Source organism: Streptopelia decaocto (assembly GCF_964273445.1).
Source record: "Streptopelia decaocto genome assembly, chromosome: 1".
In the NCBI taxonomy this organism is placed as follows: domain Eukaryota; kingdom Metazoa; phylum Chordata; class Aves; order Columbiformes; family Columbidae; genus Streptopelia; species Streptopelia decaocto.
In genome coordinates this window covers 56,403,196-56,417,458 of record NC_138663.1, presented here as the reverse complement: position 1 = coordinate 56,417,458, position 14,263 = coordinate 56,403,196, and the positions used below count along the sequence as shown (strand labels likewise).

Here is a 14,263-nt window from a genome sequence, read left to right as displayed (position 1 = left end):
TTCTTCTCATACTAAGTGCAAAACATGACATTATACCAGCTACCAGGAAGAAAATTAACTCTATTCCAGACAAAACCAGGACATGGAGTTACTGGCAATGTTGCATTTGTGCACTGATTGGGTCAGCTATTTTTTTAGTTAAAAGCAGTAATTTTAAACAATCAATGTTATTTTAATTCTCATCATGAGCTATGAAGAACAGCTCAGAACCAACAACAAGTTTCAATTCAGGTTGAACAAGAAATCACTTTGTTCTATTCAGACTGATTTTTGCCTCTGATTTTTTTGCTTCTGTAAGTAAATCAAAATAATCAGTCATTTGCACAGCTCTACTCAGTGCCCTTAGGAGATTTCAGTGTAGGTAATTACATTCTGTTGACCTAATTTCCTCATGAAATTTTGGTTAGGAAAATCAAGGACAATACTTCATCTGTGCTCTAGTATTGCTATGCATCATTGGGAAATGCATTCTCTGTCAAAAGCAGGTCCATGTCAGTAGGCGGTGAAACAATTCATAACATACATGAGCAGAAAATCAATACAAAGAAGACAGAACAGAGAATCTTGCATTTTGCAGTACACTTAGAGATCCTCCTAGTATAAAGTATGATGCTAAGGCTACTAAGTATGATGCTAAGGCTACTAAACCTAAAGCTACTCTTTTAAATGGTAAAAACAAACACTGACAATTTCCTAGATGACCATGGTGGTCACATGTACAGCTGATATCAAGTTTTGATTGGGAAGACAACTGAGAGTAGGAGAAATAAAAAAGAGAGAAACTGCAGAGTATAGTCTTAGAGATGGATGAATTTCAAAGCCTGTTAAGCTTGCTGGGATCTCATTAAGCTTTGTTGGGGGTGGCTTTACTGATAACATCCCAAGGGCTGGTCTTATCTTGTGATTTAGAGAGTTGTGTGAATGGCAAAATAAAAACGACATCAGGGTTTCTCACAGTCACTTCTCTGCTGAATTTATTTTCATGTCTTCTTCACAGACAACCAGTATTCCAAAACTGATCACAGATAATATGCAGGAGTGAAACTACAGACACATTTGGTGTCTGTGGTTGCTCTTTACTTCATTCTTGCTGTCTTTGTTTCTGAGGGAATCAAAACCACTGTGGTTGTCCTGGAATTCTTTATATTGCATTTCCTACCTACTTTAACATTCCAAATTCCCCTTTTATTTTATTTATTTTTCCTGAAAGAAGCAGAAAACATAACATAATTGAGTACTAGCCCAAATTCTTCACTACATAATATTAAGGTAAATCCCAAGTATGACTTCAGAATCCTGACAGAACCCAGAGTAACACAGCAAAACCAGAAAGGTTGTCTTATTTTGGATAAAACAATAGTTAAGGTAACTCCCTGAAAAGCTCGTCTGCTCATGTAACTCAGTACTTTTTAACAGCAGTCTCGCCATCTCCCATTAAATCCCAGCAGGCTCGCTTCCATTAGAATGCTAAAAATCATGTCAGTAACACAGGTCCCTGCAGTGGATTCAATGTATAGTCCATTGCAGCAGATTTTCAAGATGGACAACAAAGCATACTTGGGTAATGGCCCATCCTGCAGAAATGAAAAATTAACAAGTCTAACTGCACAAGATACTCTTTGCACTGACACAAATCTGTTTTTAAGAGCTGCCAATACAGACATCCAAATATGTTCCAAGAAAATTACTAGGCTGAATTTGGTTTTCTGAGAAGTCCATATAGCCCCAGTAGCATAAGTAGGTCACATGTATTTACAGTGTCTCATGTAAAAAACTCCATTGATCTTAGTAGACTGTGGATAAGCCCTAACCAAGATCGGACTTTGGCTCCCAGACTGCTATGGATGCCTCAGGTGACCCTAACAAGTAGGACATGCTTGACACTACGGGGAAACCCAAAGCTTCCTCTTAATCTCATGCTTCAGCTCAAGCTTCAGCTCTGAACACAAGCAGTATGCATCCACGAGACACTTGGAGAAGTCACTGGCAACACCAGCACTTCTGCTACATACCACCTTTAAATATTGCCAGTCACCAACCCTTAAGAGAGAGAAGACTGGGATTCTCATATCAAGTTGTGTACCTACACAGAAAAAGCAAATACTCCTTTGTGGCCCACAGGGAAACCAACAGAAGCTATGAAAAACTGAAGGACCTCAGTATTATAGCAAAAAGTTATTCGAGTGCCTTTTAAGCTTCAGATATCCCAACATACACAGAAATTCAGAAAATGAGGACTCAAAAAAAAAGACTTCCTAGAGATATCCCTTCCTTAAGCTTAGAAAACTTGATCCTAAAGTGAATTTTGATATTCTGCTCACACTACCCTGTTTGACCTCTACTTCAGAATGCAGTTGTTCATGACTGACTTATAATATTCAGCCAGTTCTGATATCATCCTTTAACTAAAATAATTTTATTCCTTCTCCTAAAAATCCTTCCCATCAAGCATATTTAAAGAGAATTATAGTTTATTCTGCCTTGGCATTGAGGAGAATAGACTAGATTTCTTCTAATCAAAAAGATGCTGAATCTTCACCTATTTCTCAGCTAAGTATAACTATTTTTAAGTCCTTGGAAAATTGTTCAAAATGAACAGTAATCAGTGGCTACACTCAAACTCACATCAGAACTTCTCAACAGCAGGTTTGTATCTGCCTTTGCTCCTAGAAGACAGCTTACCCTTCCTTCATCTAGATCAACTCATGTAATAACCATTACCTTTAGGAACATATGCTGCAATGCGACTAGTATGATCTGTTGACTCTTTCTTCCAGTTCTTCTGTCTGTACAATGTTTTGATTGGTCACCACTCTTTTTCTTAGGCTCTGGCTCCTGATGAATATTGCCACTTCTTCCTCTGTTCTTTCCTACTGGTTGACTTTTCCTTCTTCCTTGCAACTCCTCACATGCTGCTACTGCTTTTTCTTACATTTTTTTTTAACAAGAGAGTCTGTCTTGATCTTGCTTCCATGTTCCTCCACTGCAACCTCCCTATTTAATTTCTCTTGTCCTGTACAACAGTATTTTTCTTCCTCAAAACATCAGATTATCCTTAGTTGCATTTCCAGTCCCTGGAACTTTGCTTCTAGAACTTCTACCAACTTAATCTATTAATAAAGTGCAACCAGAAGTTACAAAGTTATGTAGAATGCATACTTTCTACATCTTTAATATCTTCACTGCTTGTGCTAATTTCAGTGTTTCCACCATTGCCACCAGTTGCCACCTTCACCCTCACCACCCTTCCTGAAAAGGAAAATGGGAAATAAACATACAAGACTCCCTGTTCTGCTGGTTCCAGCTGTTCTGCTTGCTGGGTCCAACTATGTGTTAACTTTATTTTCTTAGTTGTCTGCAGAAAAATACAAGATTCTGTCCTGAATTTAAAAGAAAAAAAATATCTGATCTACAGAAGTATGATGGATAGTGGGCCAGTAGAAGTCCATGTAAAATACCCACATGGTCCCAGTATACGGGAAGCACAAAATTTTCTCATTATAATAGATGCGTAAATCACGTTAATGCTAGACAGCACACACTGCTCAGACTGTATTACACTACAAATGTGTATTGCACATGCAGAAATGAAAGCCTACAGTAAACAGTAAATCAGATCAGAAAAATGTTGTGGGCACTTTTCTTTAGACTGTCTTGTCTCCCTGAATAGTCTCAGGCAGTGGACATTTTATTTTACAGCAACATGCCAGAAAATTCTTAGATTCTCAATTCCCGAATGCCTTCACTTTATTTAAAATAGACACAGTAAAAACTTGATGGTAATCAAATCTATTAATAAGCCAGTAACACAGTAGCAGGGTTTTATCTTTTTAAAACATAAAAATATTGAAGCTTTACAGATTTTTTTTTAATCTCACATCCTCTAGAGCCAGAAACGAGAACTTTATTCAACTGCAAAAGGAGATTCCCAGTGGGAGATGACATTCTTTTGTAAACCTGATAGGGCCAAGATAATGGTGTCTTGATGAGTGTCTGAAAAACAACTTGAGGTCATCACCCTAAGTCTTATTATTTGTTTTAATCTGAACAAATTAGATTCATAATAATGTATGTTCCTGAACATAGACATTTTCTTTAATGAGAAGTATACTGTATATTTACTACTTGTAAGTAGCGCAGTCACCTCAAATCCATTGATAGAACTGCTGTGCTACACCTGATCACTGAGCAAAATTCACAAGTGAATACAGGCATATAGTGGATAGGTTTTAAAACTCACACTCGATACTATTACTAGTCTGTAATAACACTGAAGTCTCTTCATAGTTACAGATATCGTAGTGTATTACACAGCTTGATATTTTCATGCTAACAAGCTGGAAATTGGACAAAAAAGGTAGAAAACGTAGAGTCATTTCATGAGGGAAAAACATGCTGAAACTTGACTGATTGCTTTCAAAGATAAATTTAACTCAAAGGCAAGTTGAGTTACAGTACTTAATGCTGTTGCCAAATCATTTCTCATTTTCAGTAAAAAGCCTTACTAAACTTTGATAATTAAATTTTGTACCCTGAGCTCCACATTCTTTCTTTCTTTTTGTTTAGCTCACCATTCTGAATGATGCTGTGTGTCCCATACAACCTTTCTCTACACCCTATAAACCAGCCTCAGACTTTGGACAGGTTTGGTCTCTGAATGCCTCTTGCACAATGGTTCATCTCTTCTTGAACAGCCACCCAGAGCCACCGTGAGAGGCATGTCAATGTATTTATGCAGACCGTTGATCAATGCTTTCCAATAATGCCAGTGTTCCTACAGCTAGGAGATTCATTGCCCTTTTTTTAGTCTATTGAGATGGATACAGTCTTACATCCTGCAGAGCAGAGTTTGCAGTTCTCTCTCGACTGTATAAGGAGTAAGTAGATATTGGCTCAGAGGAAGGGGAAAAACAATCTCTTAGCATGTGTGCCAAAATACTTAGTATCATGCTAGCCATTTTTGAGGGCATGGGTCTAATTCTCAGGAGTACCAATGACAAAGATACTAAGGGAAATGCTAACTACTGGTCATTTCTAGACACAGGATGAACACTACTATATGTTCAAAAGACTTTTGTCCTCTCTGGGCTGTGAAGGTTGCAGGCAGGGGGACCTTCTTTTGACTGTGACTTTAAAAGATACAAAAGTCTGCTGCTTTATCCCTTGTTCATTTATCTTATCAGTAATAAACCTAAAACATATCAAGGGGAGTCAACATATCTGATGGGAAATAAAAATGTTTTAAATAATGCTGAAAGCACAAATGAAAACAAAATCTGTCTGGAGGCTATATGCCTGCATCTGTACTGTCTAGTTAACAGAATATCTTACTGTCAGTAAAGCAGTACCTTAATCAAATCTAAATCTCATTAGGATGGACTATGCAGTTTTAGGTAAACACAAACTACTGTTCAACTTTAACAAGGTGGACCAAGAATCATTAGCAATAAAATGCAGTTAAACAGTGGCAAAAAATATTACTTCTCTATTAGCTAGACAACAGAACATACTCTTATGAGGTGAGGCAAACCAGGCAAACCTGAAAAGGAAAAAAATATTAATCCATTTGCTGGTTTGGTAGCACATGCATGAAGGAACACAGTGGAAGTTTTGGAAATAACAAAAGAATTCACTTGTGAAAATACTTTCCCACACACAACAGTCCTTGTAGCAGAGGGACTCGCAGGCTGTGACTGTTTCCATCATTCAGAGAATAATGCCAAAATACAAAGCCTGATCAGATCCTTCCTTCACACCACAGCTTCCTCTTAAGACAAAACCTGTTGGAGCAACACAAATGAAGATGTTCCCTACCTAAAGCAGGCTGCTAGACCTAATGATCTTTCACTGGGAATGAGCCTGCATAGCTTCTCATTACCTCTTTCAGCTAGCAGAAGTTTATCAGTCCTGCTACCTTCAAAGTCTTGTGCATGAGCAAAGAGGAAGTACACCTTATACATGTAAGTAAAGCTGAGAGTTCATTGTTAGCATAATGAAAATCTTAACAATATAATTCAAGAAGATCTGTTTTATATAGAAAATCAAAGAACAATAAAGCAGAAAAGGTCAGAATTATGGCAATAATACAATTAAAATTGTCTATTCCTTTCCCTGGTGTTATGCTCGCCCTTTGCTGCTTCTCTGGGTCCTAAGGCCAGTGGTTTCACACTGGTGTTGGCAATGGGGGAATGTTATGAGGAGTTGTCAGCATCTGGAGTCCTTTGCTGGGATGAATATGATGGATTCTTCTTCCTCCTCTCTTCTTCCATCCATAGGAACGCATAGGTATTTGCAAACAAGCATTTACACCTTTATCTTTCTTCAACCGGTCTGTAGCTCCAGGTTACATCTGAATTTACTATAAATGATGCTACATATGTATGTTAGATACTACTTCTTTGTTCTCTTCGTTAAACCCTAAAATCAGTTTTTTCAAGCTCCAGGTCTGCCTTTTTACCTACTAGTGAGCTATTTACAGCATGGGTCCTCCATGCCAAACTCATACCCCAGTTCACAGTATCACAGTATCACAGTATGTTTGGGATTGGAAGGGACCTCAAAAGATCATCTAGTCCAATCACCCTGCTGGAGCAGGAACGCCTAGGTGACGTCGCACAGGAACATGTCCAGGTGGGTTTTGAATGTCTCCAGAGAAGGAGACTCCACAACCTCCCTGGGCAGCCTGTTCCAGTGCTCTGTCACCCTTACTGAGAAGAAGTTTTTTTCTCAAATTTAAGTGGAACCTCTTGTGTTCCAGCTTGATCCCATTACCCCTTGTCCTATCATTGTTTGCCACCGAGAAGAGCCTGGCTCCATCCTCGTGGCACTCACCCTTTATAGATTTATAAACATTAATAAGGTCACCTCTCAGTCTCCTCTTCTCCAAACTAAAGAGACCCAGCTCCCTCAGCCTTTCTTCATAAGGGAGGTGCTCCACTACCTTAATCATCTTTGTTGCCCTATGCTGGACCCTCTCCAGCAGTTCCCTGTCCTTCTTGAACTGAGGGGCCCAGAACTGGACACAATATTCCAGATATGGTCTCACCATTCTTATTGTCCCAGTTCTTATTGTCCCACGCCCGGAATATTGTCCCATCCCATGCCTCCACCCTCAGTGCCTCTGCTGTTGTACCAGGCCTGTGTTACTGATATCCGTACAAAACCAAAGTTGCACCACACAAAGATAAACAGGAGTAAAACAGGTACAGATGCTTGGTTAATTAGAGAAAGTGCTGTCAGAGCTAAACCAAGTCAAACAGGCAGCTTAAGGAAAGCACCAGCAGAGCCGGCCTGACAAACCCCAGTCATGAGGCCTTGCAAACTCAGAACAAAGCTCATGGCTTTGTTACTAGCAAAGGCAACACCATATCACAGGGCTAGAGGGTCACAGTCCTTCATAGGAAGGCTTCTGTGCTTTCCTAGTTAGGTCCAGTAATCAAAAGGCCAGGCCTTTTGCAGCAGTGGAGCAGTACCCATGACACGTCAAAATTCAGAGCAAATAACCTATGCCAGAGTTAAGAACAGATCAATTGTAAAAATTTGGAAAAATATTTTGATTTGCCCTTAACACAAAATGTTCAGAACATTTGACCAAAAGAAAAAATTCAGACAAAATCAATCGGTACAAAATGTGTATGTATATATGTGTGTGTGTGTGTGTGTGAGTGCAGGGGTAGATAGAATTCATCTTCTGTGTGTGTTTGTGCATGTGAGAGTGAGCAAGTGCCTGCACACACGTGTGAGAGAGGGTGAGGGCACCCCTGAGAAAGGGAGGGAGTACACACAAGAGAGGGAGGGGGAGAAAGAGATGATTGCAAGGAATTTTTTTTCCTTTGCTAATATGCAATCTGCTGAAAATAGAAACAACTGCAAATTCACTTTTGCTGAATTCGTTCTTTTCAGTAGGAAAAAAAAATTGCTCTGGCCAAAAATATCCATAGCTACAGTGAATTTGAATTAAGCATGAGTGGTATCTTTTTCAAAAAAGACACTCTGTATGTCGTTTTATGGGCCTGTTGCCTGATATGTCAATAATGAAACTGGATACCAGAGAGCATTGATTTCACTAGGTCTACTCATGTGAATTAAGAGATGAGCCAGTGGTCCCAAAAGCACTTAAGTATTCTGCCATACTTATGCCCTGGCACTAATGTACTGTATAGTCTCACATCAGACTTTTTTTTTCTTTTCCAGAAGGTGTGAGAAAGTGCTGCATCTATTTGCTAATTTTGTGATTACTGTCATTTTCCAAATGAAGGTTGTTGGCTAAATTTCTGCTCTGCATAACGTGGATGTAAATATATAATATCTCCATGAAACATATAGTATCTCCTTGGAAATCAGTAACTGGTATGAAGGGAAGTCAAGCTCACTCTTAAGTTTTTGGCTGCGGGTTTTTGTAGTAGTACTGTAGGAAATCACACTGAGAATTTCTGAGCAGATCTTATGGAGTTTCTCCAAGCACTTATTCCAAAGCCATGCTGAAAATCCTACAGAATAATGACTGTACTTTATAAGTCTAGACCCCAATATCAAACCTCATGACATCCCTGTGGAGGGGAACCCCACCAAACAGGGCCACCCACTGCTGTCTTGTTAGATGCTTTCTAGAGAGACAAGACTCCTCCAAGAGCCCATTTCGTGTTTTTTTCAGCAAGTCTTCTGCTTCACTCTCTAGAGAAGCTGGAACCAGCCTTTGCTGTCTAAGATATTTCAGTCTTCTCATAATACAACAAATGAAATTAGGCAGGGATTACAAGATCACAAACCTCAATAATTTCCTAATGGATATACTGAACATAAAACTGTTGTAGAAGATGAGTAGCAAGAATTTCCACATGTAGAAACATGACAAGTCTCTATCTTCCAACTAAATACTTCCTGAAAAATATTAATAATAAAAGTATTTCTCCCCAACAGAACCTTTAAAGAGACAGATGACTACCCTCTGATTATCCATGAGTCTACTAATAAAAGGCACAAATGTCTATTCTAGTAAAAACACCCACTCATGACCAGCAATGGGTTTTCTAAAGAAGGCAATTGTAAGTACCAGCTTCATTTAGATTATGTTAGTGTAATGTAGCAGAATTCCAAGACATTTTTAAAATCAATAGCTCCTTCACATTCATTCTAAATGTATTTAGAAGCTAGCAGTACTCACTTATTAGTGTGAGGTTACTGAAATGGATCTGATAGCAAATGCATTTTGTGCAGATCTCACGTCAGCTCTAGAAGTACAGTCCCCAGATTTTCTTGCTTTTGTAACAGAGCTTGCGCATTTTTTAGAAAATAGGCCCTCAAAGCTTAAATAGAAACCATGGTCCACTCAAGTAATTTCCAACTATAAGAACACCACACAGGTGTTTGACCAGGAAAGCTGAAATACTACTTTCTGCTCAGCTGAATTTATTAGATCACCCTGTGGACTTTGGTAACAACTAAGAACTGGTCTAGAATATTTATAAAATATGTTTCTACACCTAGTGAATTATAACTAAAGGAGTGTTAGTTTGTGGTCAAAGAAATTTCAGGTTTGATACAAGCAATCCTCAGTTTCTTACAGCATTGCCACTATTTCCTACCCGGAATTTTACCTGATTCAGGTGACAAGCTTGGGGAACAGATCCATCAAGAGGCTGAGACAAGGATCTACAAACTTCCTGTCTAAAAAGGCTAGTAGGGAAGTATTGGTCCACATGGAGTTAAGGTTGTCAATGCATGTCTTCACTGATGAAGAGAATAATAAAATGAGGTAATAGAAGCCCATAGCAAGCCAGTGTAAGCCCTTTGCTCAAGAAACCATGACTTAGCTGACCTGAACAAATCTTCAGTTTTTAGCTCCTTGCTTTTCCAGGACCCAGGTTTGCAAATTCTGCAAAAATTCTCTCCCAAAGAGAGAATTTTAACATAAGGTGGTGGGTTCATCCGGTGATACAATTAACTAAGTTTTTTTTCTAGTCTAGTTGATTTTCCTAGCCTGTTTCCCATGACTGGATATTTAATTCATCATATATTTTAATTCTTTTCACAAAATTTGTTAAAAAAGAAAATGAGGTGAAATAGTTAATTATTTGAGTAATCTGGATGACGCAAATGGCTCTAATTACAAGTTAGTCTAATGCATCGCTTTGTGTTTTTGCTACCACCTGCCATTCTTTTACAAGGAAACAACGCTTCCTAGTCATCTTGGGAGACATTAGGTTTTTATTGCAAGAACATGTATTAGATCATACCTACTAAAAAGAGTATAACCTGCGCTGTCATGCACTCTCTCATGCAATGCATAATGTAAGTTGAAGGTTCATGCTGACCTGTAATCAGTTGCTACAGATTTAGGTCTTTATCCAACAGCAAGATCTATATAGGCTGATTACTTCACGTGCTGCACTCAGTAAAAGGGCCTAATTGTGGTTTCAGAGCGGCAAACACAATTGTCTGATTTCAGCAAGCAATATATGGGCATACCAACAGCACAACTGGATTTAATCTTCTGTTTACATAACTGTGATGCTTCATTGGAATCAGTATACAAATCACCTTAGTAAACCAGCACCTTTTTAAGTGCATGAATTTTTGACAAGAATATTTTTGACAAAAATATTTTCAATTATTGTGTGCATACATATGTGGCTATTGTAACACAACTGTAGTAGAATTGTCTTTCCATAGAAACCAGAATTGCTATATGACTTCCATTACCTTTCCATTACAAAGCACAATTGAAACACATTAGAGAATTAATTCTTTTTGCTGTAGCATTAGTTCAAGTAAATGTAGATTCATGTTTTCTCTAAAATCTGTTATCACCAACAAATACCAAGGAAGATTTTCTTAATGCCTACTGACAGTGTCTTTAGCATTCCCTAGAAACACGCCTCATATAAATTCAGCCTCAGAACAAAAAAAGCTAAGCAGTTTCCATCACATTACAAAAAACCTGACATTTGGGATATAATTTGTGACCTAGCACTAGTGGCAAGTGGAATGCATTTTGTGATTCCACATCAACCAAAGCTGCAAAATCACCGTCAATAATTCATACATTTAGGCTATACATAAAAGATGTCCATAGCAGTAGCCCATGAAAGACCAAATTTTCTACTTGCATCAGATGAAACAGAGAAATCTCAGCAGTTTTAGCTTGCTATGTTATTTCCTTTTTCTGACATCTTCAATGACTTCCACCAGGAGCAAGGTGTATGCAGACCTGCCTTAGAGGAAGCACAGCTCTTGTGCTCAATGGGAGCTGTGCCCAAAATGCAATGGTTGAATTCAGCTCCTGTCGATCCTCCCTGCTGCCTTCTCTGATACAATCGTTTTCCAGGATTGCCCAGGGAACACAGTAACATCAAATAAATATCTAATTTCCTCTCTTTTTCGCATGATTAGGGACATTTTCATAATAAAGTGGAAGTTTTGTTTGTAAGCTTTCCCAGCAACTTAATGAAACAAGCAAAACTTAGTGAGGAAAGTAAATGGCTTACTTGCAGGACAGAAACCCAGTTTCCATTAGTAGGATAGAAAAATGAAGCACATCAAAGCTAATGCAAAGTCCAGTATTAATAGAGGATACATTGAGATTAGAAGGCAGGTTATGTCAAATAGAGGCTGTACACTAATTTTGTACAGATGATCATTTTAATACATGTTGTAAAAGAACAATCTAAAAGCAGCTTAAGGCTTTTATTAAAATGGATCACGAATGCTCCCTATCTTTCAGACAATAATCTCTTCCACATATGAATATCAGGCATAACAGCATGAGCTTCCTAACTACAGACATACAGGAAAGAGGCTCCTGAGATTTTATGGAGTGTAGCCTAATATTCCAGGGCAATAAAATACCAATAACTGAGACAAACCACTTCTTCTGACAACAGCAAACAAAAGAATGCAGTGCCTGCTTCCTGCTGTAGCCTATAAACAACTATTTTCATAACACAGCTTATTTGGGGGGTGCATACATGTTCATGCCTTGCTTCCACATTAAAAGAGACATGAAGTTCAGTTATTATTTCTAATGATTCTTCAATAAAACAATGCAAATTAGTTGCATCTTAAAAATCGCTCCAAAACGCAACATTCCTGGGAGAAAAAAAGTCAGTACCTAGGGAGTGCATTTAATTGTTTTCCTTAATTAAACTTCAGTGAAGTTAAAAGCAGGGTGCAACAGCCATTTTCTACTTCAGAAGTAGCTATGCTTGCCATAAAGGATAAAACAAAGGAACTCTTTAACTTTACTAATTGAGAAATTAATTCAATTATACAGTTACCTCAGATTTTATTTCCTTCCTAAGAGTATATAGACTTAAATCTGCACAGGAGAGATAGACCCTCTGAAAAACAAGCAGTTTTTCAATATTTAAGAAGAAGCCTGAGGTTTACGCAAGAAATATGAGCTATGACTGTTAGAACGAAAGTGGCAGTGGAACTTCATGCACGTACTAGGGCGCTCTTCGCTCACCACATTTCTGAATGAGGCACACGTTTTGCTAGCAAAGCAGAGAGAGGATTTATGATCCCCTCTACAGCCCAAACGACTGCTGTCGCAGCTGAAATTTCCCTTTCTAAAAACCCCGCTGACCCGAGCAAACACAAGTGGCAACGTCAGGGATCAAGACGGACGGTTTTCTTTCGCTGCCCCAGTCCCAGTCCCAGCCCCAGCCCCAGCTCCACGCCACCCGGGGCCGTGGCGCGGCCGCTCCGCGGGGCGCTGGGCGCGCAGCGCGGGGCTCGCCCGCCAAGCCGCGGACAGCCGCTGTCCGCGGTGCTGAAAGGCGTCCGCGCCCGCCCGCCCGCTGCCCACCCGGGGCGGGCGGCGGTCGGACGCCGCCAGCTGTTCCCGAGCTTCCCCCCTGCGCGGCCGCCCCCGCCACAACAGGTGCGCCGCCGGGCGCAAGCGGGTGCCCGCCGCCTTGCCTTCCCCGCCCCACTAGTCGGCCCCGGCCGCCCCCGCTCACCTGCGGCGCGGAGGTGGAGCAGGAGGCACAGCGCCCGGAGGCAGGCGGCCGTCCGCCGCATGGTGCGAGCCGCGCTGAGGCGAGGGGAGCCGGGCAGCGCCGCGCCACCGCGTCCCTCTGCCCCCCGCCCCGGCAGTGAGCATGCCTGGGAGCCGGCTGCGCATGCGCAGCGCCGCGCGGGCGGGCGGTTGCCCTCACCTGCCTGCTCGGCGCGGGGTGAGGCGAGGGGCCAGCCCGGGCGGCGGCGAGCGGGGTGACCGGGTGAGACCCCCCCACGCCACGGGGAAATGGGGTTGTGGAAGGGCCGTGGGGAGCCGAAGTGTCCGGAGATAAGAGGCGAAAGCGGAGACCTCCGGTTCCAGCCGCCTGTATGGGCAGCAGGCGGTAGCGAGGGGGGCGGTTTCTCCCTCAGCTCCCGGCTGCTGCAGCGAAGCGGTGGGTTTCGCACGTCCCCAATATTGCAGCGCTGTTGAGGCTCGTCTCAGATCTGGCGTGTATGGGAGAGGGGCTTTGACGATGTGTCGCTTTTGTGCTTGCAGCGAAGGCAATCCTCCCCTCCAATATGTTGTGAAACGTGTTGTGTTGTAAAATGCGCAGTTAGCAAAAACTGTGTGGCGGAAATCACGGCTGATAGAGAAATAAAGTGACATTTGCTTGGGATTCTGCTGGTCTCCAGGCAGTGATTCAGATCAGACTGATGCAACACCTGCTCAGGAGACACTTGGGAAATTCAATCACACGGGTATCAGAGACCCACATAAAGAGGCCAAGCATGAAACAGCCCTGTAACAAGATGATTTTCTAAAGTTGAGTTTAATTGGCCAAAACAGCCACCGAAGGCTAACCTAGAGAGGAAGTTGCAGACGCATCGCTCGGCAAGTGATCCGTCTGCAGGCTACTGCTGGATGCGGCAAGCCCTGTACCCACACGGACAGGTTGGCGGCTGAAGTGATTTGTTCTGAGTAGAAAATAACAGAGCTTCCTCGCTTCTAACTGGCTTTAAATGAACCTTTGTACAGTAATTCTTTTGGTATAATCATGGGAAGGTCTGCACAGGGGCTGATATGTAGGTGCGACTGCATGTGTGACTGTGCGTATGCAAATGAGCTTCCTTTGCCAGCCCCCACATGGCTGTTCACATACATATAGACGGTTATGTCGTTCACTTGACAGTAACATTAGTGAGAAAAGACTTGAGCTGGAAGACAGCACTTGATGTTGAGCTCTGCCTGAAACAGGGAATTAAAGTGATGGAGGGGATGTTTGAACAAGCAGTGGTGTTTGAGCCTTGTCGTCCCAGC

At 41.2% G+C, this 14,263-nt stretch overlaps 1 protein-coding gene across 1 annotated transcript in view; it reads right to left on the bottom strand.

Moving 5' to 3' along the window:
• The window catches only part of PTPRR (protein tyrosine phosphatase receptor type R), a gene marked incomplete at its 5' end in the record, with an annotated part of 149,813 nt that extends 136,708 nt beyond the window's left edge, over positions 1-13,105 (bottom strand). Inside the window, 2 exon segments of the mRNA XM_082066977.1 lie at positions 12,963-13,048; positions 13,050-13,105. Of these exon segments, the coding sequence (XP_081923103.1) occupies positions 12,963-13,048; positions 13,050-13,105 (142 nt within the window).
• Between the last annotated feature and the right edge of the window lie 1,158 nt (positions 13,106-14,263).